Raw genomic sequence first — 27,736 nt, 5'->3', positions numbered from 1 at the left:
TTTGTGCATTAAATTAATTTATTGAGAATATATTATTAACCCATATTACAGAGTTTAGTGTTTGTACATCATTGTGCAGATTTACAATTCTCATTTCACGCCGTAAAGCTAAACAGGAAAACAAAAAGCAGGTTACAATAACGGACAGTAAAAGATCTTGTGTAAGTACGCTCAAACATACACATGATACAGACAGAGAGTGCATGTGAACACTAGTCTAGTCTATGTGCACATTCAATAGATCTTCACAAAGTTCCACTCTCCAGTTTCAGATCCACCTTCATCTTCTGCTTCTCCATCACCGTCTCCAGCTCTGTGGCTCTGCGAGCGTCCTGACAGAGACAGACGGTGTGTTTAATGGTCTTTAATTAGGTTGATTATTGCATATTAAGTCCTCATACATGCTGAAAACTTTACAAGTAGACCAACACATCTGTAATGAACCATGTTTAATCAAGTGGGTAATGCAATTTTTTTCTTTTGTTCAAGTCTTTGCCGAGTGAGCCAATACTTCACACTGTGCAGTACTGGAAACTAGTTTTAAATATGATCTCGACTGCAATATGTGAAAGTAAAAATGAAAAGAAAATGAAAGGAATAACAGGAATTATATTTTTAATAGGAATTATATAGGAATTATATAGTTATTCAGGAATAACATGCTGGATGGTGTGTAATTTATGCAAAAGGAGTAGCACTAAATGGTATAACTTATTGGTATAGTGCCAATGTTTTAACTTTGAATTCAAAGGCTTCTAATTCAGTATAAATTCACTTCTTTTCATGCTGTACATCAGGTGATTTATGTCAGGAGTGAGTGGATTTTGTGTTGTGACCTTTTAGAATGTTTAGTGCACATTTGGAACAATGATTCAGAGACAGGAATTTTTAAAATTCTAAATTTAAATTTTAAAATTTAGAATGTTATTATTTAAAAACATTCCAAATTTAGAAGCATAGTTTGAATCGTAATCATTCATATAAAGCAGCAGAAGTGTATGATACCTAGATGAAGTAAATGCAAGTGTGTTGCTGTACCTCTATCTGGGCTCTCTGTACGGTCAGCTGACTGTAGACTCTAGCGCCCTCTTCAGGAATAACAGCGCGCAGCTCTTCTTTATTCAGAGAGAACAGCTGAGCTCCATTCAGAACCCGCAGACACTGTACAGTCCTGCACACACATCAACAACTGCCATTCAGTGACAAAACTCAGTTATATGTGTCATTATATAACAACTCAAAACAGAGAATACAGGCTGCTGTGATGACATAAATATGGAATAAACTCATATATATTGTACTAAGGAGATAGATCTCTTACAAAAATGACACATACAGACATATGCATTAATACTTGTATCATTAGTCTATAGAATGTGACCAATCAGGGATCAGCTTCACTTTTCCACTATAGGGTTTGTTCACTCAAATAAAAAAAGACTAATGCATCAAAAATGCACAGGCAAAGTACTATAGATTCTATGATTAGTCAGTCAAAATTAAAGTGGGATCTCGTCTTTTCCAGCGCCAGTGATGTGAGGTGTTACAGGTGGATTATTATCATTAATAGTTCACTGATTGCTGTCATAAAGTGACTCACGGTTCACTGAAGCCTTTCTTCCGCAGCCAGTTTTCCACCTCTGCCGGCGGTGAGTTGTAATCCAGCGGCACGGACGTGTCTGCCGAACGGTGAATCGTCAGTCGAGGAGACAGATTCTTCCCGCTGGTCAAGCGGTGCAGTAACTCGTCATTCACCTGCATCACTGACACAGAACGGGCGAGTCAATATGAGCACAAGAAGAACAAGCTGCCTGTAAGCGTCATATGGCAATCTCACTGCTGTCCAGGAGAAACTGCTGACTGATACTGATATTAAAGAGATGGGATGTGAGCTGTTTAGGTTGGTCAGCCAGAGGTCACCTGTTAGTATGTTTATACCTTTCTCTGTATCCTCAGGACATGTTCCGACAATCATACTGCGGGGCCGAGCGGGGCTGGGGTCAGAGGTCATGGCGGACGGGTTGGGCAGAGCGTTGAATATCGGTGGAGCAGCGGGAGGCTGAAACGGAGACGTGAATGTCAGAAGGAGGAGAAGAAGAGAGATGTTTTGAAGTGACAGATGTGAGTTTGTACCTTTGGAGTTTTATGGAGCATAGGGTTATCGATGTGTGTGACCGGCTCCAGGATGTTAAACGGCACAAATCCCACTTCATTAAACTTATTACGACACTTCCACCATCGCTTAGATGACTCGATCACCTGGATAACAGAAAAATAACAGGAAATACTTGTAATACTTGGATGTGTATAGTGTGATAATACACACACACACACAGACATAAACATACATATATATATATATATATATATGGGGATTTATGCTTCTTTGGCAAGTCATGCATGAAATAAAATAAATATATTTATAATAAAATAAAATAAATCTACATGAATAAATGTATAAAAATCCCCAGATGTCTCCATAAAAAATAAATAAATAAATAAATAATATATATATATATATATATATATATATATATATATATATATATATATATATATATATATATATAGATATATATATATATCTATATATATATATATATATATATAGATATATATATATATATAAGTATTAAGTAAATATATGACTTTGGCAAGTCATGCATGAAATAAAATAAATACATTTATAATAAAATAAAATAAATGTACATGAATAAATGTATAAAAATCCCCAGATGTCTCCAAAAAAAAAAAAAAAAAAAAAAAAAAAAAAAAAATATATATATATATATATATATATATATATATATATATATATATATATACTGTATATACATATATATACTGTATATACATATATATATATATATATATATTTTATGGAAACATCTGGGGATTTTATATATATATATATAAGTATTAAGTAAATATATGACTTTGGCAATTCATGCATGAAATAAAATAAATCTACATGAATAAATGTCTAAAAATCCCCAGATGTATCCATATGTATTATTAAAATATTATTAAAAAAATAAAAAATAAAATATATATATATATATATATAATTTGGCAAGTCATGCATGAAACAAATAAAACAAATAAATCTGTATATATAAAATAAAAATCCCCAGATGTCTCTAATAATAATATAGATATGTATTCATATTTTAAAATGTATTTTAATGCTAAAAAATGCAATGTGCATTCTTTAGGGTATGCATTGGGTTAGTATGTAGTTAATTATAATTAGCTTTATAACAACAACAGACATCTCTGATGACCTCTAGCTTCTCTCCTTGAAGCACAGACAGCTCACTGTTGTTCCGCGCAACAAAATCATAACTGCAGCAATATAAGCGCTCTTTCACACCGCCATCCCTGAGGAAGAGAGACAGAGATGTTTCCACAGAGTGTACATTAAAAACTTTATAAAATGCAATTTTTAAAATGCAAGCATAAAATAAACACCTTTGATTACTGAGATAAAAAAAAAGGACAGAAACTCTGAGTCATGTAATATTGAGTCATTATACTGTCAGAGACAATGGACAATGACTGAATGAAGGCTTGTTTCACGGTGAAGCCATTATGACATCGAACTACACACTCGTTTACACTGATGTGAAACTGCTCCACACCACAAATGACCTTTTGTTATTTGTGTGAACAAACCCTGGCCTATATTGATTCCCTAAATTATTTGTCTAATGTGATTGCCTAACAATTTCCTGTCACATGTCTGATGATCAGCTGAAAGGTGATTGAAACTGATTGGTCACATTCTATATACTAATGATTCAAGTAATACTGTATATGTCTGTTTGTTTGTTGGATGTGAATCAAACTTACGGTTCGTCTGTAGTCTGAACAGGAGCATTGTGATGGTCCGAAGCGTGAGACGGTGTCAGCTGGGTGTGACAGAGACAATGTTAGCAACAACATCACAAATAAATAACAAACAGGAAATCACATTTATTGGTTTGTTTTTCTTCACGGTTAATTATGGTTTTAAATTCTGTCATACCATCTGAGTGTTTGGTTAGCATAAATGAATTATAAAGAAATGAAACGGGACAGATAAAGTAATTAAATTTTAATTTAAAGAGACTGTAATCAAAGAAACCTATCCAGTATGTGTATTACCATTCAAAATTTGGGGGCAATAAGATTTTTTAAAAGAATTTAATTGTTTAATTGCATCTGGAAGGATGCATAAAATTGATCAAAAGTGACAGTAATGATATTTATTATGTTACAAAATATTTCTTATTTCAAATATATGCAGTTCTTTTGAACTTCCTGTTAAAGAATTCTGTAAAAAAATCAACATTGATAATAATCAGAAGTGTTTCTTGAGCAGCAATTCATCATATTAGAATGGTTTCTGAAGGATCATGTGACACTGAAGACTGGAGTAATGATGCTGAAAATTCAGCTTTGATCACAGGAATAAATTACATTTTAAAAGATATTCAAATAGAAAACTGTTATTTTAAATCATAATAATATATCATAATATTACTGTATTTTTTGATCAAATAAATGCAGCTTTGGTGAGCAGAAGAGACTTCTTTCAAAAACATCTAAAAATATCTTACTGACCCCAAACTTTTGTACATTATTGGACAATATGGCCACATTACCACTACCTTTGAGAGCTCTGCGTCCAGTTTGTGTTCAGACTCCACAGGATCGACCCATCCAGCGGTGTCTGACCCCGGAGGCTTCCAGCCGTCCTGAAACACGAGTGTGTACGGCGCCACGGGGCTCCGCTGAGCAGACCTACGTGAAGAGAACGAGCCATCAGCATGTGCTCATATTAAAGGAGCAGATCTCTAAAAATGTAAATTCTGCATCATGTACCTTTGTTGTGTCCAGTTAGGCCCTAAAGAGACCCATATTTCATTCTCCTGTGCCGTCAGGCTGGTCTGGAGCAGAGCCACGGCCCCTTGTGTCATAGCCGGACTGGACACGGACGCGGCAAAACCAGGACCTCCTGTTGCCTTCACGATCTACAAACACACACAAATGAAGGTGAATTGCTCTATTTGAGCGCACTTTACTGTGACCATTCTCCACACAATAGTGTACAAACCCTTTTGATGAAACAAAGGCCTTAAAAGGTCTGCTGTTTGTTCAGGAGAAATATGTGCAAACATGTAAATGCACATGCATTCAGTCAGACTGCCTTACTCACCATTTCTAGCGGTTTGAAGACGTGATGCACGAGCTCCTCGGAGGTCGGATTGGAGATGGTAGATTTTAACCGCGCCTGTAATACAAACAGTGCTCTTTTATTAATCTGACATAGAAACATGCCACCGCACGGCTTGCAGCTTCATATGAGTAACCTGAAAGTTAAGAATTAAGCTCTTGAAAATTAAATAAATTAATAGTATTATTAATAACAATAATATTTATTTACAATATTAATAGCAATAAATAACTATATAATATAATGTTGTTAATTGTTACATTAACAATTTTAATAATTTAAATATAAAATAGTTAATATATATAATATAAATAAAATATAAATATAAAAATGTAAATATATATAAAATAAATCATAATGTACATTATTAGATTAGTAAATTATTAATATTATGTATTAATTAATATTATGAAATAGTATAATTAATATTTAACAGTTTTACTGCACTTTAACTTTACAGTTCACTTTACAGATGTGTATATATATATATATATAATTTATATAAACATTTATTTTATGCTTTTTATAAGAAATCAATAATAATTATAATAAATAATATTTATAATACATATTTAAATAAAATAAAAATGAGTGTAAATATGTAAGTAATATATACTAATTAAATGTATACTAATATAATATTTTTTACATATAATTAAATGATATATTATTATTATTATTATGCATAATGAAATAATATAAATATGAAATATGAAATGAATAAATTATTCATTAAATTATCATTTAAAATCATTAAAATATATAACATTCATTATTATTATATAATAAATCAATTAATTTACACGGCAAAACATGTTCTGAACTTATTTTATACTGACATTAAAATGACATCAAATTTTATTTTATGCTCTTTTATACAAGAAATCAATAATAATTATAATTCATATTTATAATTCATATTTAAAAAAGGAGTTTAAAGATGTAAGTAATATATAATAATTGTATACTAAATATATATTTTAAATATAATTAAATTATACTATTATTATTATTATTATGCATAATGAAATAATAAATATTAAATATAACAATAATAAATTATCCATTAAATTGTCATTTAAAATCATTAAAATATATAATAAATTAATTATTATATATATAATACATTTTTTATACTGACTTTAAAATAATATATAACGTTTTATTTTATGCTTTTGATATACAAGAAATCAATAATAATTGTAACAAATAATACATATTTAAAAAATAAAAAGGAGTTTAAAGATGTAAGTAATATATAATAAATGTATACTAAATATAATATTTTTTAATATAATTAAATGATAAATTATGCATAATGAATTAAAAAAAAATTACTAAATATAAAATGAATAAATAATCCATTAAATCATCATTTAAAATCATTAAAATATATAATAAATTAATTATTATATAATAAATGAATTCATTTTAACTTATTTTATACTGACATTAAAATGACTCACCAACAGGCTGAAGCTGTATTTGAATTTCTGGAAAGCGTCAACAAACTCATTCTCAGAAGGTGGTTTGGCTTTAGCTGTCAGAAGATCCTCTATAAAACAGAAACACACAACAAACTCTCTGAAACACTGATCATGTGCGCTATTATTAAAATAAAATGGAAGATGTGAGTGAAGATTTCCAGGTGCGTTACGTTCTTGGAACAGATTCAGATTTGTTTAAGATGATGCAGGTATAATATTGTTCTGATTGAGAGCATGTCAGTGTTCAGTACTGCTGACGGCCTGTAACACAACACTTTCCCATCAGCTGACTGTACTAGGAACTGATAACAAACCTACATCCACTGATAAGAGCGCACTACAGTATGCTCTGTTCAAGTTCGTTGTGTTTTGGGGGATCACTTTAAGGAATTCACATTATTATAATAAGCATTCAGGTTTAATTTTTCCTAGACTCATACCGTCTGCACTTTTCTTCTGACTTTTCTTCTTCTTTTTGCTTCTCTGGTCGAGGATAATCTGAGCCTCTGCTGACTGCTGCAGCTTTCCGATGAACGCTTCGATATCATCAAAACAATGATTAAGCACGTCCTAGAAATAGAGAAAGACCAGGCGGTTAATAATGAAAAGACATGCAAAGATCTTTGATTGGTTCTTCTTGATCTTTGAAACTGTTGTTAATGTAAACAGTGATATCAGTGTGGCATTGTTGGTCATGCTACTGGTCAAACTGAAGGTCGACTAGAGCGCTCGAGGTCAGCGGTCTCAGAAAACTCCACCGCCTGAACAATACATGATAATTCGCTCATACTTTTTTGGAGACAAAATGGCTGAAAAATGTCCCTGTTAGTCAAATACAGAAAAGAAAAGTTAAACATGATTTATACAGTAATGTAAATGATTTTATTTTAATTCTAAAAATTATTTATATATATATATATATATATATATATATATACATATATTTATTTATCCTTTGTGTATGGAAGCTTGTTTCCACCACTAAAGTAATTGTGACTTTATATCTCACAATTCTGACTTTATAACTTCCAATTCTGACTTTATAACTTGCAATTCTGAATTTATATCACACAATTCTGACTTAACTCGCAATTGTGAGTTTATATCATGCAATTCTGACTTTTATCCCCTGGTTTCACAGATAAGGCTTAATAGTCCTAGACTAAACTGCATGTTTGAGCTGTTTTAACTGAAAGCAACTTGCACTGACATGTCTTAAAATATGTCAGTGACATTGTTTTGTCTCAAGATGTACACCAGTAATGTTTTTTTTTCCAGGATAGATTTATAAAAGCTATACCCTAATTGAACTAAGGACTAATCCTGGTTTAGGCTAAGCCCTGTCTGTGAAACCGGGCCTATAACTCGCAATTCTGACTTTATATCACACAATTCTGACTTTATAACTCGTAATTCTGACTTAACTCACAATTTTGACTATATATCACACAATTCTCACTTAAGAACTCACAATTATGACTATATATCAAACAATTCTGACTTTATAACTTGCAATTGTGAGTTTATATCATGCAATTCTGACTTTATAACTCGTAATTATGACTTAACTCACAATTTTGACTATATATCACACAATTCTCACTTAAGAACTCACAATTATGACTATATATCAAACAATTCTGACTTTATAACTTGCAATTGTGAGTTTATATCATGCAATTCTGACTTTATAACTCGCAATTATGACTTAACTCACAATTTTGACTATATATCACACAATTCTCACTTAAGAACTCACAATTATGACTATATATCAAACAATTCTGACTTTATAACTTGCAATTGTGAGTTTATATCATTCAATTCTGAATTTATAACTCGTAATTCTGACTTAACTCACAATTATGACTATATATCAAACAATTCTGACTTAACTCGCAATGTTGACTTTACATCACCCAATTCTGACTTATTAACTTGCAATTGTGAGTTTATATCAAGCAATCTTAGAAAATAAGTTAGAATTGTGAGATATAAACTTGCAATTGCGAAACATTTTTAGAATTGTGAGATATATATATATATATAAGGCTTAATAAATTTTGAGGAAATTCTTTACGATTTAACAGTTTGGGGTAAGATTAAAAAAGAGAAATTAATACTTTTATTCAGCAAAGATGCATTAAATTGATTTGAAGACATTTATAATGTTACAACAGGTTTTATTTCAAATAAATGCTGTTCTTTTGAACTTTCTATTCATCAAAGAATCCTGAAATAAAAAATGTTTCACAGTTTCAACAAAAATATGAAGCAGCACAACTGTTTTCAGCTGTATTTCTTGAGCAGCAAATCTGCTTATTAAAATAATTACATTGTTAAAATATATTCACATAGAAAACAGTTCTTTTAAATTGTAATAACATTTCACAATATTACTGTTTTTACTGTAGATCTGATTGGTGAGCAGAAGAGACTTCTCTCAAAAACATTAAAACAATGTTAACTATTCCAAACTTTTGACCAGTATGTGTGTGTGTGTATTAACGTTTGTGCATTTGTTAATATTTACTCACTACTTCCATCTGAGCCTTGAGGAATGACTTATCAGGTTGACCGTTTGCCAGTCCGTTAGCTAGAAATGAGAAATGAGTGTGTTAATCTGTGTCTGTTTATAATGAAAGTATAGATAGTATTGATTCGCACACACACATCTGATCCCGGGGTAGGGTGGAGGGGGGATGGATGAAGGCGGATTCGGGGCTTGTGTGTACGGAGGGCTCGGAATTCCAGAAATATCCATACTGGACTGAGAGAACCTGAAACACACACATTCACGTGACAACACACCCTTTTGTCCAGAATGAAAGTGTTGTAATCTAGCGGAAAATGTACAGTATTTCAGTGCGTCATGGTGCTTTAATCTTAAAGTGATTTAATTGCTGCCAAACAATGATAATGAGTCACCAACAAAAACAAACAAACGTCTTTTGAGTTAGATAACAAAAATAACGCCCATACAAACGTGTTTTCATGCTAAAAATACTTTTTTTTCATGCTTTTATCTTCTAAATAAAGACTTAAACAATAATTAAACACTATTTTGAATTAAGTTCCTTAATGAGTTAGTCAAATTTATTTAAAACACTACAAAGTAGAGCAAAGTGCTGTACATTAAATGATGATGTACAACAGTCTTCTGTCGTTTTTATATGAAGATAAATACATTTATTACACACTAACACAAACCCTAAAAGGAAAGCTTCTGCACTTTTAAAATAATAAATGACTTTTGTCAGATTTCGCTCACTTCTAGCGACAATTATGTGCACAAAGTCTAAGTTAACCCACGCACGCTCATTCATAAATAAAAGTACCTATCTTAGAAAATATGTTTGGCATTCAGTTTGACATTGAGATGCCTTGAGGTTAGTTAAACGTGTCTCCCGCTGTGAAACACACACACACACACACACACATACACACAGTTACACTCATCTTCTGAAGCTGATAAGCACATATAGAGCAGATAAAGATAACACACTGTACCTGACTGCAGTCCTGGTTGTAAGTATTTAGTCCTAAAGAACAGCCAAGGTCGAATGAATCTTATTTTCCTCTGTCTCTCTGCCTCCCTGTACTCTCAGTCACGCCTTCGTAAGTTATGTAGAAACTGGTTAAACCGGTTTATCTGCTCGTTAACTGGTTCTTTTCTCTCTATCTGGGCTGTTGAAATCACAACATCACCCGACTGTTAAGATCAGTACCTGTTTGCTCTCATTGTGTAATGCGATACAACTTGCTTGATGTCATCTCTTATGTGCTCTGCCTGAAATATGCAAACAGGTAGAGAGTGATGTCATCAAAGAGGCGGAGCTCTGCTTGGAGAGACACAACAGTATCACCTGAATGAGCTGCAATGAAACTCGTCTCACTTTGACATACGCACAGCTGAAGAAATACACGCTCGGCCTCTTCTGGGTGCAGCTCTGACAAACCAGCAGGAGAAGAGCTGGATCGCGGAGAGATGAGGAATTGATGCAATCACAGCGGAGAACAGATGACATGGAAAACTCCTCCAGTTCCTCATCAATGGTCAGTCGTGGAACAATGAACACATTCATAGTTGCAACTAAATATACGTCCAAGAAATAGACTGTACATTGTGCAATGCCTCACAAATTTACAGCAATCCTTGGGTGATTGAGTGACACTTGAAACTTCTGGGAATTTTGTTGCATTAGATCAAGTGTCAATGTGTGTGTGTGTCTTAAATGCTGCAGGATATTTTTGAAATCTCAGTCTTTTAGTTTGCAGATTTGCAAGAACACTTTGCGTTTATGCATTTGGCTGATGCTTTTACCCAAAGCGATTTGCATTGCAATGCATTTAAGTTAATACATAATATCTGTTGCATATGCATATGATAAATGCATGCACATCTAAAGCCCTAAAGACTTTTGGACCATCAGTTTTAATGGCATTGCACGCAGTTGCTTTGTTGTAGTCTTACCTGGTTGTGTCTGTCTCTCAGGATGACTTTGTTGGTCCGGACCTCTAGCATCACCTCGGCACTGGACAGCCGATGAGAATCGACAAGCAGCGCAATCTGTGAAAGAGCATCTTCGACGGTATCCACACCCTCATCTCCCAGAGAAAAACTCACCAGCCGCTGGATTAAAAATAGAGTAAAAACAAAAAAATCAACATCACTGATATCAGGCTGTAAAAAAGATAAACATACAACATGGCAACGCGGCAATCAGCAGCACGCATGAATCACCTCTTCAACTACCTTTTCTAGTTATTTAATTACTTTGATATAGATAATTAACTTTAATTGATAATTTACCTTTCTGAAACATTATGCACATACAATTAGCACCTTTTAATGCAAGTCAAAATAAAACGGCATTCATTTTACATCTGTAATATGATATATTTCTGACCGAAACTGGATGTTCAATGAGGAAAATATGAAATGAAGTGAAAGTGGTTGTGATTGAATTTTTGCGTCAAGAGTCAATTCAGATTTCATGCTGACTTCAAATTCCAACTATACACACCCTGTTTCCCTTACAGAAACATTAAGCACTTACTGTCCTTACGCCCATATGAAAGCATCGAATGCATGTAAAAACAACCTCCCAAACTACAGGCGTTGACTCAAGGCTCACCTTTATCAAGGAATTTGAACAACCATGAAAAAAGTCTTGCATTGACTTGTTTAATCCTATTAGGTAGTGCATATTTCTATTGATTTATCTTGTGCATCTTTAGCCAGCATTATAACTCTCTGTAGTGCATGTTCGGCATCTGTTCACCTCATTTCATCAATATCATTTCAATCTGGATTAGAGCAACTGCTAAATGACATGGTAGTAAGAGAGCCTATTTTTTTGCCAAGTTACCATTGCTGTTGCTCATACTTAGTAAAAAATAGTGATTTAAACAAACCCTTAATGTGAAAGAGGAGCTATAATGCTCCTTTTACAAGATGTAATATAGTGTCCCCAAAATGTGTCTGTGAAGAAATCCCCCACAGATCATTTATTATAGCTTGTCAAATTTGCCTCTATTTGGGTGTGAGCAAAAACACAGCGTTTTTGTGTGTCCCTTTAAATGCAAATGAGCTGCTGCTCCCGCCCCCTTTCCAGAAGAGGGCGGAGCTTTAACAGCTCAACAACAACAAAGCTGGAGAATCTCACGCAGCCAAAATGAGGATTGTCAGTAACGGTGTTCAGCCTTACATTGTTCAAACCGGAGTCGACACTGATGGAGAGACTCAGGAAGAAGTTATGGACCTTTCTGAACGGTTAGTAGATAAATTTATGTAGTTGCTGTGGAGTTGATTCAACTCATCCACTAGCATGTGCCGTCATGTTCATCTTTTGTGTTGAATTGACCCTCGTTTGTGAAGCAGTCCGGCATAAAATGACGGCATGGTAACAACACTCTACTACGACAACTCTTCCTCTTCTCTAAAGCAGCCCAACATGGCCTCACCCCCCTTTGTTGCGTGTTCTCGGGGGCGGGGGTTTATGTAAATTTTAGGGTTTGTGATGTCACTAACCCAGGAAGAAGCTTGTTGTAGTCCCTACCAGCTGTTTGTTGTAGTCCGAATTGTTATATAAGTAATATTTAATTCTTAAGTATTAAACTAAGACATTAATTGTTCCTCAAATTTTTGGACTGGCAATTTTTGCATGAAGGACTCTCTTCACGCCTTGCAGGATGAAACCACTTGATGATACTCACAGTAAGCAGGTATTGTGATATCACCCCCATCAAGACCACCGACTGTCACACACCTGTGGAAACACATGCATATGTGACGTGGGCGTTCAAATGTATGTGACTGATGATGTTTCAATAGCATCAGAATGTGTCATTTTCACACCTTCCCTGTCTCTCTCATCCTGTTCGACCTGTCTGACTGCCTGCAGGCTGGAATTCCTGCCAGGTCAAATCTACAAACACTGTAAGCACCGACCTTCACTTTTACATTGATGCACAGAGAGCTCATCTCAGACGCTTTATTATGAAGAATTAAGGTAATACAATGAGCTAAATAAGCAATTAAATAAGCACTTCTTTAAGTATTGAGACAGATAAAAATAAACAGACAGAAACTCTGACTCATTTAAGGAACGGTTCAGGCAAAAATGAATATCCTGTCACGTTATGCCAAACCCATATGACTTCCACGGAACAAAAAAGGAGATATAAGAAGATTAGGATGTTCATCAACAGTTCATGCTGCTCTTTTACGCTCAATTACAGAAAGCACCATAAAAAGTCAACGTACAATATTCCAATCGTAGATTTGTGTGATTAAAATACCCAAACTAAAGATCATATTTGCTAAAAATGTCGCCCTCCACCTCTATCCAAACTAAATGCATAAAGACTAGGCCTAAATCAATAACTTCAATGGCATGTATGAGTAAATGATGACAGAATTTTCAGTTTTAAAATAAGCAGAAGAGAATGGCATGAATGAGACACACATGAATGTTTCTATTGAAGAATTTGACAAACAAGCCATGTCTGATCATTTCCTTCATCTGTAAAATTCTTTAAACAAATGTAGAACAAGAAAATGTATAAAATCGCACAAGAATCTTCTCTCTTATACTCACCTCAGCATTACACTGCTGATTCCTAGACGGTTGTCTTCAGACTAGTAATCTCAAAACTAGAAGCATTTTGATAGCGTGTTAACCGCCCAGACATTCTTCTCACAGATATCACAGGAGAGATGAAGGTAATCTGAGAAGCAAAAAATATGTTAGGTGAGAGATATGACTGTTCTGTCTTTATTTCTAAACTTCTATTCATTATTTTTGGCTCGTTAAGTCTCATTAAGTTAGGGGTAACTAATTACAAGTAATGTGAGTTAAGTAATCAGATTAATTTTTTCAAGTAACTAGTAAAGTAACACATTACTTATAAATTTACAACAAAATATCTGAGTTATTTTTTCAAATAAGTAACGCAAGTTACTTTGTTTTCTCATTTATTGACTGACAGCTCTCCTGTCGCCATTTTGAGGAAAAATCTAAAATGTGAGCATACATTTACTCATGTCACTTGCACAAAAACAGTGCAGTGAAATGCAAACTCAGAATAGCCTATTTACACAAACATGCATTAAATATAAAATTACACAAATATATTTTATTTAATCTTACGTTATTAAGCAACATTTCAACCAAAATAATAATCAAAGATGACTTTAGATAAACTTCACTTTTGCTTTTCATTTTTTTGTTTTTATTGCTGAAGTAATCTGTGTAGAGCTGAAAGGTTTGTTTAGCTGCGCCCTCTACTGTACAGGAGTGAATTTGCCTTTCCTTCACCCTGATGAGGCTTTATTATGGAGTGAATTTTGTGCCATAATTAAACAATCAAATCCAGCATTTTGCAAACAAACTCAATCTGCTTTGCAAAGGGAAAACTCGACTCGCAAACAAACAGAAAGCAATGTGCAAATACAGTTTGAGCGAGAATGCAGCGGAGTAACAAATGTATTGTGTTTTACAAATATAAATAAATATTTCACAAATAAATACAAACCACCCTACAAATTGCATATAACCTGTGAACAAATACCAAACCTATAGCATAAATGCATACCTGTCTGTTATGATTGTGAGACACTTGCCTTCTGCCTTCCTTAGACTTCTTTCTGAAAGTTTTGTTTTTGATTATATAAAAACTGACTTTTACAATTTTTTTAATGTCACATTTTGTAATACTTGCATTGTTTTATTTTTGTAATATTGATAATTTTCTCATCCAGTGATTTCTCTAAAGAGACTGCCTCCCTTGACTGATGGCAGAAGCCGTGCAACACACAAACATCAGAAATTAATTAATCTTAAATTATGATCCTTGTGGCTTTGAGGTTATGTAAGTTTTGGCAGGTTATTTTACATTCATTTAATGCACGTAAGTGAATAAAGTGATGAATGGAAATTTGGCAGTTCAATGAAGTATAGAAAAGTTTTGTAATAGCTACAAAACTGAAAATGGGCAAATGTGAGATCACATTAAAGAAATAAATAAAAATGGGAAAATGCTTACGCAATTTAGCTTATTGGGTTCATATTCTGGTCGCATCTGCTTGCTGGTACATAATATGCATCATCAAATCTTTTATTTAAAAAAAAAATACTCCACCGGAAGTGACACTGCGACCTGCCACTGCCAGGATTTGCACTTGCTTTCTAGCTCTTCTATAACAAATGTTATCATAAGGAATATTATTTAATTAATCTGCTGCTTCTTTTAGCTAAATTTAGCATTCATAAATGTAAATTTGGAGGAAATAATTCTTTGTTTTTAATTTTAAAATCAGAAATCAAACAATACCTAAATACAATATTTTGTTTAAAAAATAAGAAAGCTGTAAAATGTGCTTCTATTTGTAAAAATTTTCATATTATTTAACTTTTATTTCTATCTTTTAAATTTGTCTGGTTAATTTTATTTATGTATTTGTTTTATGATTGTTTATTTAATGTACTCCCCTGACTGTAATTCTAATTCTTTAAAACATAGCGCCATCTGCTGTTTTGGAAGAGGAAGTTGCTCAACTGCATTTGTGAGAAAATCTGCCTGGACACATTTATGAAAATAAATCGAGCCAAGAGATCTCATAAAAAGGCAAGTGTCTCACAATCGTAACAGACAGGTATGAATTTATATGCTATAGGTTTGGTATTTGTTCACATGTTAAATGCAATTTGTGGAATGGCTTGTATTTATTTGTAAAATATTTATTTATATTTGTAAAACACAATACATTTGATACTCCTCTACGTTCTTGCTCAAACTGACCTTTGTATTTACACATTGCTTTCTGTTTGTTTGTGAGTCGAGTTTTCCCTGGGCAAAGCAGATTGAGTTTGTTTGCAAAATGCTGGATTTGTTTGTTTAATTATGGTACAAAATTCACTCCATACTCCATACATTTCTCTCACTAAAGGGCCTTTACTTTGCTAAAATAGAACTTTTTTGTCATTAAAAACAAACAAACCAGCCCAGGAGAGAAAAAGTATCGTGTAACATTACTTTCCATAAAAAGTAACTAAGTAACGCAGTTACTTTTTAGGGAGTAACACAAAATTGTAATGCATTACTTTAATAGTAACTTTCCCCAACACTGCATTTTACTACATATCCCCTTTAGTTGAAAAGTTAATGAAATCAAAATGGAGTTTTGTAGCTTTTAGTCTATGTTTGTTAGCTTTGAGGTCATATCTGCAGTTTGTTTCACATGCGTTTTCCGTGCATGAATTCTCAAGGCCAGACTGTGTTTTGGTCTGGTGGGCGGTTCTTATTTGTGACTGACAGCTGGAATGTGGAAGGATTCAACAACGTGGCAAAATAAACTCCAGAGGAATGAACTTTCTCTTCGGGACCGAAACATCACCTGTAGTTTAAAATGAATAGGATCATTTACTCCCGACGCATTTTATTGCTTTACTGATCTTTTGGGTCCTGACATTTCAGCTGAATTTTGAAAGTCTTGGATAATTTCTTTGATTTGTATGATCTTCAGAGGACAACGAAGAGGTTTTCATAGAGGAATCTGCTACATTATCAAATAAGAGAGGTAGGTTATAACAAAGATTGTTGATTATTATGATCCACTCATTAAATTAGATGACATTTTCATAGCAGAAAAACGCAGTTTTACAAAAATAGTCAGATGTAGTTTATGTTGCTTATATAAATGAATCTTTTGAACAATTGAAGGCAATTATTAACCCTGACAAGGCTTTTTTGAGAATAAGTTCTTAAATGAGAACTTATAAGATGTGTCCCGGTCAGTTGGGTCACTTTGACAGTAAAATAAGATGCAAAGCGCTTCATAACATAAGTTGACAGCGCCACCTGCTGGTGACTTTAATCTCAGTGTAATTTTGTTACCTGATTGCATCATTCATAAGTAAAACTTTCTAGAGGAAATTCAGAACCGCATGCCAACAGTTCAACATATGGAAAACCATAATAAAAAATATAAATAAACAATTCATGGTTCTCTATAGGAGAAAATGTGTAGAAATACCGAAATAGAAAGAAGAGTAACATTAATCTTTAGCGTTTCTTACTAACCTTTAACTTTTTATAATACAGGTTAATAACTATACATAAAAAAAAACTTTTATACTTTGACTTACTACGTTTAAAAACTAATGAGGTGATGTTTCAGGCTACAGCAGGCGCGCTCACGCGCAACAGTGAGTGGGCGGGGCCTAGGACGCGCGCGGGAGGGTGTTGCCTGAGGTTCCGTAAACCCACAATCACTACGGAAGAATAAAACGCGGGCAAAATAAAGTCTTTCTCTCTTCCTCGATACTTTAAATCATTATTTCTATAGTGTGTATTTGTACGGTTCGGTTGGGGAAGTTGTGAAGTGATTTTTTAAAGGAAGATTTGAGCCGCACGTGTGAACCGGTGACAATAGCTCGCGCCATTTACACGTGTACGAGCGTTTGAGAGGAAAGAATTAAAGACAGAAAAAACAGCGGTGAGAATTTACTTAATGTATATATTATCTATGCATACATGGACATTAATACTAAGCTATACTGATTTACGTGCTAATATGATGATTATTTAATTTTAGTTTCATGTTTTACCGGTTCTGTAGTGTTAGATCTCACTCCACAGCGTTTGGTTTTAATTAATCATGTATTGGAAAGCTTATTTATGCATATAATCAATTAAATGCTTGTTTTAAAGTGGTTTTAAAGTGGCAGTTAAGCAATGCTTCCTGCTGTCAGGATTAGACACTTGCGCATGCGCAGTTACACCTACACGTGCTTACCATGGTGATGGAAACACGTAAATGTCAGGGAATTTAAAAATGTTTTCCAAACCATAAAGAGTGTGTTCGTTGTGTTGTTTTTTTTTTTTGTAGTCAGACTGTTTTTGACATTTAAAGTGAGCTCATCTCATTTAGGTCCATTTTATTTTACTTTTTGTACTGTTTTGTTTTGGATACTAAACCACTTTATTATTATTATTATAATAACTGGTCTTTTTATAATTGTTGATGATGAAGATGATGATAATAATAGTATATTGATTAATAGTATAATTATATACAGTAGTATGTTGTAATTTGTATTTTCAAAGAAGCGCGTTGAAAGATGCTTTGTCATCATTGACGTTATACAGTAACCTGTAAATGCAAGAATAAATTGAACCTGAAGTGTTTTGCCTTCATGTTGCATATTACAAGCAAACTGCACGGATATGCAGTTTTTTAAATCCACATCCAGTAATCTCAGTTTCACTGATCAAACCGTGTGCACATCAACACTTCTTCTCATGTAGTTTTTACTCCATCATTTGTTTGAACTGATTACTCAGACGGAAATGAACTTGAATAGCCATCAGACATGAATCCGCACACGTGATTGAGCAGTTTTATGACTCAACTGGCAAGATAAGATCGATTTTTATAGCAACATATTTTATAACAAAGACAGATCCTCCAAACAGCGCCGTGGCCTTAGGTGTGATTTGTTTGAATGTGAAAACAAGTCTGTGTTTCTCTCTCAGATGACGTCAGAGAAGCCTCCGTTACCTGCAGACGACCGGCGGGACGAGGCTGAACTGGGCTTAGGGGTCGAGCAGGAGGTCGTGTTGGAAACGGCCCGAGATGGCTGGGACAGTAAGGTGGAATATTTCCTGGCTCAGGTCGGATTCAGTGTGGGATTGGGAAACGTGTGGAGATTCCCGTACCTCTGCCATCAGAACGGAGGAGGTGAGTGAGGAGGAGATCGATTTGATTATGCCAGTATTTGATGAAAAGACCATCCAGTTCATTTTCGTGTCTTTCAGGAGCGTTCATCTTACTGTATGTGGTGTTGATGGTGCTGGTTGGAGTGCCGTTGTTTTTCCTGGAGTTGGCGGCAGGTCAGAGCATCAGACAGGGCAGCATCGGCGTCTGGAGACACATTTCTCCAAAACTGGTTGGCATTGGCTACTCCAGCTGTGTGGTGAGTAATCTCTAGCGTTATTGGTCAGTTGCGCCGGTACATGCATTGCTGAAAATATAATACTGCAATTGTGAACTTAAATAGCAGACAAAATACACAAAATTATCATCTATTCTTTAAAGGATTAGTTCACTTCAGAATGAACATTTCCTGATAATTTACTCACTTTATGTCATCCGAGATGTTTGTCTTTCTTTCTTCAGTTGAAAAGAAATGAAGGTTTTTGATGAAAATATTCCAGGATTTTTCTCCATATAGTGGACTTCAGCAGTTGCCAACGGGTTGAAGGTCCAAATGTCAGTTTCAGTGCAGCTTCTGCATGATCCCAGACAAGGAATAAGAGTCTTATCTAGCAAAACGATCGGCCATTTTCTAAAAAAACAAAACAAACAAAAAAAAACATTTTTTAACCACAAATGCTCGTCTTACACTGCTCTGTGATGTACCATGCATTATGTAATCACTGTAGAAAGGTCACGGGTGACGTAGGCGGAAGTACCGCGGTTGGGCGAAAAACGCCATCTCATTTTCTCTTCCAACTTCCGACATCGTCGGCCGTTTGACTTATTCTTTGCCCGTTTGCTTTGTAAACACTTGCTCGGTACTTATGTCTACATAACGCGTGATTACGTAATGCATGGCGCAGAGCAGTGCAAGACGAGCATTTGTGTTTTTTTTTTTTTTTGTGAAAATGACCGATCGTTTCACTAGATAAGACTCTTATTCTTCGTCTGGGATCATGTAGAGCTCTTTGAAGCTGCACTGAAACTGACATTTGGACCTTCAACCCGTTGAACCCCAGTGAAGTCCACTATATGGAGAAAAATCCTGGAATGTTTTCCTCAAAAACCTGCATTTCTTTTCAACTGAAGAAAGACATGAACATCTTGGATGACATGGGGGTGAGTAAATTATCAGGAAATTTTAATTCTGAAGTGAACTAATCCTTTAATACATCGCTTTTTATTTCCCAGGTGTGTTTCTTTGTAGCTCTGTATTACAATGTCATCATCGGTTGGAGTATTTTTTACTTGGGAAACTCTTTCCGGTATTCTCTCCCATGGGAAGACTGTCCAACAGTAGGCAACAGCACTGGTAAGGATTAGGAGTGTGTGTGTTATGCAAGTTAAAATTGGAGTAATAGTCACTTAGAGATTTGATATGAGGAACTGATGCCAGAAATGTGAAGAAAAGATTTTGTTGTTTTCACTCATAGTGAAGGTGAAGGAATGTGAGGCCAGCTCTCCCACAGCGTATTTTTGGTACCGTAAAGCTCTGGACATCACCGACTCCATTGATGAAACGGGAGAGTTCAACCCCATCATCACTGGGTGTCTGCTGGCCGCTTGGGTCATCGTTTGTCTGGCCATGTACAAGGGCATCAAATCTACCGGCAAGGTACTCTGAGTGTGGGTTTGTGTCTTGTCACATTAGTGTTAAAAAGTGTACCATTCATATGCAAAATAGTTATTTAAAAGTTTGATTTTTAAAAAATACATTATAATTTTAAAATAAAAAAATATTATTTCAATGCAAATTAATAGAAATAAGAGAAAGGTTGATTTAAAAAATGCAATAAAAAAGGAAAAGAAATTAAAAACAAAAAATGTACTATTTCTATGAATAAAAAAAAAAAAATGCAAAGAAAGGTTGTTTTAAAAAATATAATAATTTAAAAATGGCAAGCTTTTTAAATCAGACTTTCTTTGTGTTTGTGTTGTAATTTGATTATTGGTGATATTGATCAGTATTGGTTGTGTGCAGGTGATGTATTTCTCCTCCGTGTTCCCGTACGTGGTGCTGCTGTGTTTCCTGATCAGAGGTGTGACGCTGGATGGAGCATCTGAGGGCATCAAATTCATGTTTTACCCCAGAGTATGTAGATGAACACATGACTGCTTTCTGCACTATGTTGAGTTGAGCTCCAGAATATGGGCAGGATTTATTGATTAGACACTAAAACCGTGTCTTCTGTTTTGTCATGTTATTTATTTAAAAATCAGTTTTGTTTTAGTAGTATTTATGTACTGAAATAGTATGTATTAATATTTTGAATTGCCTTTTTTTATATTTTCAATTTTTATTTTAGCATTAGTAATTTTCTGAGCTCTTGTCATTTTTATCATTCTTAATTTTTTTTAATATATATTCCTCTTTTTTTCGTTTTAGTTCTGTAATTTTAGTACTTCAGTTTACACTTGAATTATTTCAGTTAATTGCCAAGGCAACAATTTTTTAATTTAAATATTTATATTTTATTGAATTGAAACTTTTTCAATTACCAAAAATTTTTTAATTGTTAACTAAAACTATGACAAACACTGCTTAAAATGAATTTCTTCTTTTTTTTATTATTATTATTATAGTGTGACATGTTTAATGTAACTTGGAAGCAGTTCACAATCAATTTCCCTAAGTGAGTTTAAACAAACTTAATTTCTCTCAGCTGGAGATCTGGGCTGATGTTCAGGTGTGGCGTCAGGCGGCGACTCAGGTCTTCTTCGCTCTGGGTTTGGGTTTCGGTTCTGTGATCGCATACTCATCTTACAACCCACGGAACAACAACTGCCATCGCGACGCTTTCACCGTGTCCGGCGTCAACTTCATGACATCTGTGCTGGCCACGCTGGTGGTGTTTGCCGTGCTGGGCTTCAGAGCCAAAACCATCGCCACTGAGTGTGTCAAACGGTTAGTATGTTACACAAAAATGATTTGGGATTGTTTGATCTTCAAATATATTTTAATAAATTGTGTTGTAAAATAGCTAACATGCACCATTTGATTTTGGGTATTGTTGCAATAAAGCATCAAAATGGTTACCTACTGTTTAACGATGGTGAAGTTATTTAAGATGCTTAGATGACTGGTTGTGTATGTTGCAGTAATCTGGACGCGATATCCAACGCTTCTCTTCCTGGCCTCCGCATCAATGCTTCAGATGTGAAGAGCATCACATTGAATGATTATGAAAACTGGTACAGGATTGAGGGCCAGCATCTGAAGATCCCTGATTACAACATCACCGCCTGCAGCCTGGAGGATGAATTGAAACAGGTACTTAACACGTACATTATATGGAGCTGTATTTTCTGATGAAAATGTGAGTGATGCGAAACTCGCAATGCAGTTGTATTGTTAGGGCAGTGCTGGAATGTTTTGGGGGTTGCTAGGACAATGTTGGAATTTTTGGGGGGTTGCTAGGGCATTGCTGGAATGTTTTGGGGGTTGCTAGAGCATTTCTGGAATGTTTTGGGGGTTGCTAGGACAATGTTGGAATTTTTGGGGGGTTGCTAGGGCATTTCTGGAATGTTTTGGGGGTTGCTAGGGCATTGTTGGAATGTTTTGGGGGTTGCTAGGGCATTTCTGGAATGTTTTGGGGGTTGCTAGGGCATTTCTGGAATGTTTTGGGGGTTGCTAGGGCATTGTTGGAATGTTTTGGGGGTTGCTAGAGCATTTCTGGAATGTTTTGGGGGTTGCTAGGGCATTTCTGGAATGTTTTGGGGGTTGCTAGGGCATTGTTGGAATGTTTTGGGGGTTGCTAGAGCATTTCTGGAATGTTTTGGGGGTTGCTAGAGCATTTCTGGAATGTTTTGGGGGTTGCTAGGACAATGTTGGAATTTTTGGGGGGTTGCTAAGGCATTGCTGGAATGTTTTGGGGGTTGCTAGGGCATTGTTGGAATGTTTTGGGGGTTGCTAGGACAATGTTGGAATTTTTGGGGGGTTGCTAGGGCATTGCTGGAATGTTTTGGGGGTTGCTAGGGCATTGTTGGAATGTTTTGGGGGTTGCTAGGGCATTTCTGGAATGTTTTGGGGGTTGCTAGGGCATTTCTGGAATGTTTTGGGGGTTGCTAGGGCATTGTTGGAATGTTTTGGGGGTTGCTAGGGCATTTCTGGAATGTTTTGGGGGTTGCTAGGGCATTGTTGGAATGTTTTGGGGGTTGCTAGAGCATTTCTGGAATGTTTTGGGGGTTGCTAGGGCATTGTTTGAATGTTTTGGGGGTTGCTAGGGCATTGTTGGAATGTTTTGGGGGTTGCTAGGACAATGTTGGAATTTTTGGGGGGTTGCTAAGGCATTGCTGGAATGTTTTGGGGGTTGCTACGGCATTGTTGGAATGTTTAGGGGGTTGTTAGGCCAGTGCTGGAATGTTTTGGGGGGTTGCTAGGGCAGGGGATATAAAAAAAAAAAAATAGGGTACTTTTTTTTTTTTTTTTTTTTTTTTTTTTTTTTAAGGTGACTTAGTTACATTAATCATACTTACTCAAATAAGTACTGCGTAATATTAATTAACTACTTGTATTTACTGGAGTTATTGTTTGGGTAACTCTAGTTACTTGCAATTATTCACAATTTACAGTTATTATTATAGTAAGTACATGTAGTAATGTGTAACTATGCAACCTTAAAATAAAGTATTACCCAAATATATGATTTCCAGGCCTAAAAATAAAGTAATGGAAATGAATAAAGTCTGAAAAGGTCATTTCTCTGGTTATTCTCATTTCTAAAGTGATCCTCACATTGAAGTTGATGTTTGTGTTCTCTCTCTCAGGGTGTTGAGGGAACGGGTTTAGCGTTCATAGCGTTCACGGAAGCCATGACGTTGTTTCCCGGGAGTCCGTTCTGGTCTGCACTGTTCTTCCTCATGCTGCTCAATCTGGGTTTGTCCACCATGTTCGGCACCATGGCCGGAATACTGACACCACTAACGGACACCTTTAAGACGCTACGCAATCACAAACTCCTCTTCACAGGTAACTCTCTGTTTTGACTCTTGTTTAAGTTGTGTTTTTTAGTTTTAATCAGTATTGTTGTAGTTTGAATGTGATTGTTCTGTTTAATCTTTGTGTTTTTCTCTCTCTGTCAGTGTGCAGCTGTGTGGTGGGTTTTCTGATCGGTCTAATGTTCACTCAGCGCTGTGGAAACTACTTCGTGGCGATGTTCGATGATTATTCCGCCACACTTCCGCTCATCATCGTTGTCATCTTTCAGACCATCAGCGTCGCCTGGGTTTATGGAGCAGACAGGTATCACAGACCTTCAGTGCTTTGGTAGAAGTGTTGTGTTATGTGATTTAATGCATAAACGAGATGTATTTTTTAATGCAGGTTTTTAGAGGACCTGAAACAGATGTTGAATCGGCCGGTTCCAGTGGTGTACAAGTACCTGTGGAAGTACGTGTGTCCAATTGCTATGCTGGGGCTCCTGGGTGCCAGTCTGCTAAAGATGGTCTTGGAGCGCCCTACATACACTGCCTGGAATAGAGAAAAGGTAAAATAACATGCATGCTCTTATAAATAAACCATTACCTTAAAATGTAACCCTTTAAAGCCACTGTAACATATTTAATATGCTCATTTCTAAGGCCTCTAAATTATTAACATGATCAAAACTTTGTAGAAAAACCTGTCATCTGATTGGTAGTTTATACTTTTTTAGCAAGTAAAAGGCCTTTTAGTATAATTGTACAAACGTCCACCACCCTCTTATTGCTGTGAAATCTTTACTGATTTTTATCAAGTAAACATAAGAATAACTTTTATAGTGTTAGTAATATTTCTAGTTTAACATTTACTGGACTGAAGCAACTTTGTTTACTTGATTATCATGTTACTTTGATTATCATTTTTGTAGGAAAATACTTTCAAATTATAGGGGCTTTCGCACCGAGTAGTTCTAGGAACTCAGTTATAGGAACTAGCCACTACTAGGATAGTTCCCCGAGAACTAATTTCTCCCCCGGGTCATGTTCCTGGTTGCATTTGCACCGGTAATAGGAACTCTGAAGCGTCTGACAGCGGCGTCTTTAAATGCGGCATTTACAAACACTAAAAACCGGTAGATGGACGATGCTGTGATCAAAGCTGTGTTTGTTGTGTGCGACAAAATCCAGGTACTTCAGCCAATAGTTCTAGGAACTATGAAAAGGTTCCTCTGGTGCTCCTTATGATCCATCAGGCTTTTGAGTAAGCTTTATTTGTTCCTCTCTCAATCATCATTGCATTGCATTGTGTTTTAAAACTACAGAGCATTGATCCTAAAACTACGCATTTAAATATCATCTTACTAAGACATATTATTGGCATACACAGTGATGACTGATATTTATATGCATTTTATGCAAGTATCTGCTATAATGTAAAATTTAATTGATTTACATTACAAGCGATTAGAATTTCATCTTACTTTTTAGCCTTATAAATATCAGCATTTGCTCCAAATTGCTTATTTTTGCTCCGTTTAATCCTGTGAATTGAGGATCCTCCATATTCTCACTAATAATATGAGAAATCACATGCATATGCAAACACATTTTTAGGTTTTGCTAAAGGTTCAATAAATGCCTTTATTAAAAAAAATAAAGTTTTTCTGACTTATTTCTTATGTCTATGACTTTGGTTAACATTGCTTTTGTACTTTCCTCTCAGGCTTCTAAAGAAGTTCTCCCTTATCCTGGTTGGGCTCTTGCTGTCCTGATCACACTCATCATTGTTGCGTTCCTTCCTGTTCCGATCGGATACCTGCATTCCCTCCTCCTCGAGCGGCTCGACAAGGCGCCCACAGACACTGAGGCCAGATACCAGCCGTGTGCCACTACAGAAACGGACCTGACCCCTCTTGACACTTTTCACCCCCTGCTCGAGGGAAACCATGATTCACATTTGCAAAACGGCCACATAGAATGTCACGAGTCAAGTGTGTTATGAGAAAGCGAGAGGGAAGAAACTGACATCTGTGATGGATCTATTTCAGTCAAGATCATTTTATTGTAGTCCTTTGCTGTTGGCAACAATCATTTTTAATGTGTACATGCATACAGATGGGCACAAAAATAACTGACTTTAAAGGGTTAGTTCACCCCAAAAAGATGATTCTGTCCTCTTAATGTCATTCAGATCATTATATATCGTCTTCTCGCCACTTGTGCTCTTTTCTGTAAAACAGTAATTGACAACTTTTGAGCTCCAAAACAGAGTGTGGGTTATATTCAAAGACTTCTGAAGCCATACAATAGTTACTGTATGTGAAGATCTTGACTTCCACCTTCTTACTTCCTGGTTTAAACATGTGAAAACTCTTGTTTATATGCACCTGGAATAACGACTTTGATGACAGTTTTCTTTTTTGGAGCGAGCTGTTGCTTTAAGTAGACGTATAATGATGGTACTGCTGAGCTGTTCATGCGTTTGCTGGGTCCAGGTGAACTCTGTAACACTATCGTTACAACGGTCCAATCATTTGGTTACTAATGGTCCTGCTGGTTTAGTAATGTGATGATTTTTGCATAAAGGTGTTTTATGATGGCTGTGAGCCATCAGTGTTATTTAAACTGTGTGGTACTAACGGAGCAGCCAGTGTTTCGTCTCTGTTGATGAATGAGTCACAGAGGTGAGGTAAACAGTTCTAAACAGGAATATAATCATTGCCAAAAATTCCAAAATGATGTTTAAATATTCCAGAGATGCTTGGTGCATCTACACTTCATTGTCATGCATTTAAAACAATGGTAAATCAAGAGGACAGCCAGGGTCAAAGGTCATCATCAACCATGAAGGTTAATAATAACCTCAGCATCAATGTTAACATTGATCCACGCTGATGTGTTCTGTGTTCGGTGTCATTATTTAAGTGGGTCTTTAAGTTAACATCTGTAAAATGCTGCATTGTGTTTTCAAAAGAGCTTTTGAACCTTTAAAACTACATCATCAGTTTTGGGTGAATCTCAAGAACAACACTTCAGAAATGTCTGGGTCATATTTCATCTTAATGGTCTTAAAAGTAGACTTAATTGTTTATGCAAAATACGACACGGACATGTCTTCATGAGGGTAAAACAACTATTTGATTTTTTTTTATTTATTTAAATGTGAATTGATTTGTGTGTGTCTGTTGTGTAACATTTTAGGCTCTTTTTTGAGCACAAACTACAGCCATAGTAAAAAAAAAGGTTTAAAAAAAATGTTTTTTATGTATTTCCTCTTGTAGTTTGCATGTGACACAAATGCAATTCTGGTTTATTATTAAGTATTTACATGCAACAACATTTTCAGAACAATTTTAGTTTTTATATTGTACAGAAATGTTTTTGTTGCCTGTTTTTACCTGTAAGATGTTTTTATGCCCCTCTTTTTATTTTTCCAAAAACTCTCTCAGACGTGTTTCTGAAAGCGAACATCTGACCCGTAGGCCAGACATTTTATGGCTTATAGTCATTGAAGTAATGTTATCTTTGCCTCTCACAGGGGTTTGATGGGTCTTCTGTGTTTGTTCAGTAGCTTGAACGCTCTTTGTTTGTAATTTGTTCTTGTCAGTAATAATAAATATGATGAAATGATAATTTAACTATTCCTTGCCTACAATACTTGACAAATCTGTGTTTTAGAAGGGTAATTTCTTGTCTTTGATGTAAATATCCCATGCTTCAGTATATTTTCAGTATTTTCTTTTGCTTTGTCAAAGTCAGAAACAATTCTTTTCAGTTTGTGACAGACATTTTGTACAGTTTGCATCCTGATGATCTTGTTACTGTATAAATGGTTATTTGACCTCA

General features: G+C 35.1%; 2 protein-coding genes across 9 annotated transcripts; one reads left to right on the top strand and one right to left on the bottom strand.

Annotated features, from left to right (window-relative positions):
• On the bottom strand, positions 1 to 13,921 carry eps8l1b (eps8 like 1b). Of its 6 annotated transcripts, none has more exons than XM_048173811.1 (19): positions 13,809 to 13,921; positions 12,925 to 12,977; positions 11,180 to 11,338; positions 10,602 to 10,751; positions 10,434 to 10,495; positions 9,379 to 9,485; positions 9,243 to 9,301; positions 7,146 to 7,275; positions 6,685 to 6,773; positions 5,201 to 5,275; positions 4,867 to 5,015; positions 4,653 to 4,785; positions 3,853 to 3,911; positions 3,273 to 3,381; positions 2,134 to 2,259; positions 1,939 to 2,059; positions 1,601 to 1,763; positions 1,039 to 1,171; positions 1 to 332 (listed from the first exon to the last, which is right to left on the bottom strand). In XM_048173811.1, exons 2-19 carry the CDS (start codon positions 12,952 to 12,954, stop codon positions 246 to 248), a joined length of 1,941 nt encoding a protein of 646 aa, XP_048029768.1. In that variant the 5' UTR covers positions 12,955 to 12,977; positions 13,809 to 13,921; the 3' UTR covers positions 1 to 245. The 6 variants fall into 6 exon arrangements, with proteins under 6 accessions (XP_048029768.1, XP_048029769.1, XP_048029770.1 ...); XM_048173812.1 differs by having other exon boundaries at positions 3,285 to 3,381; positions 13,809 to 13,919; XM_048173813.1 differs by lacking the exons at positions 11,180 to 11,338; positions 12,925 to 12,977; positions 13,809 to 13,921 and having other exon boundaries at positions 10,616 to 10,772.
• On the top strand, positions 10,727 to 27,736 carry slc6a16b (solute carrier family 6 member 16b). 3 transcript variants are annotated; one of them, XM_048173810.1, is made up of 13 exons: positions 10,727 to 10,761; positions 11,201 to 11,297; positions 18,748 to 18,952; positions 19,030 to 19,187; positions 20,162 to 20,282; positions 20,404 to 20,585; positions 20,952 to 21,062; positions 21,634 to 21,875; positions 22,070 to 22,241; positions 23,738 to 23,939; positions 24,053 to 24,212; positions 24,294 to 24,456; positions 25,614 to 27,736. In XM_048173810.1, exons 3-13 carry the CDS (start codon positions 18,748 to 18,750, stop codon positions 25,890 to 25,892), a joined length of 1,995 nt encoding a protein of 664 aa, XP_048029767.1. In that variant the 5' UTR covers positions 10,727 to 10,761; positions 11,201 to 11,297; the 3' UTR covers positions 25,893 to 27,736. The 3 variants fall into 3 exon arrangements, with proteins under 3 accessions (XP_048029767.1, XP_048029765.1, XP_048029764.1); XM_048173808.1 differs by lacking the exons at positions 10,727 to 10,761; positions 11,201 to 11,297 and adding an exon at positions 16,441 to 16,789; XM_048173807.1 differs by lacking the exons at positions 10,727 to 10,761; positions 11,201 to 11,297 and adding an exon at positions 17,408 to 17,707.

The sequence above is a fragment of the Megalobrama amblycephala genome, linkage group LG22 (assembly GCF_018812025.1).
Source record: "Megalobrama amblycephala isolate DHTTF-2021 linkage group LG22, ASM1881202v1, whole genome shotgun sequence".
In the NCBI taxonomy this organism is placed as follows: domain Eukaryota; kingdom Metazoa; phylum Chordata; class Actinopteri; order Cypriniformes; family Xenocyprididae; genus Megalobrama; species Megalobrama amblycephala.
This window is presented reverse-complemented; position numbering and strand designations above follow the sequence as displayed.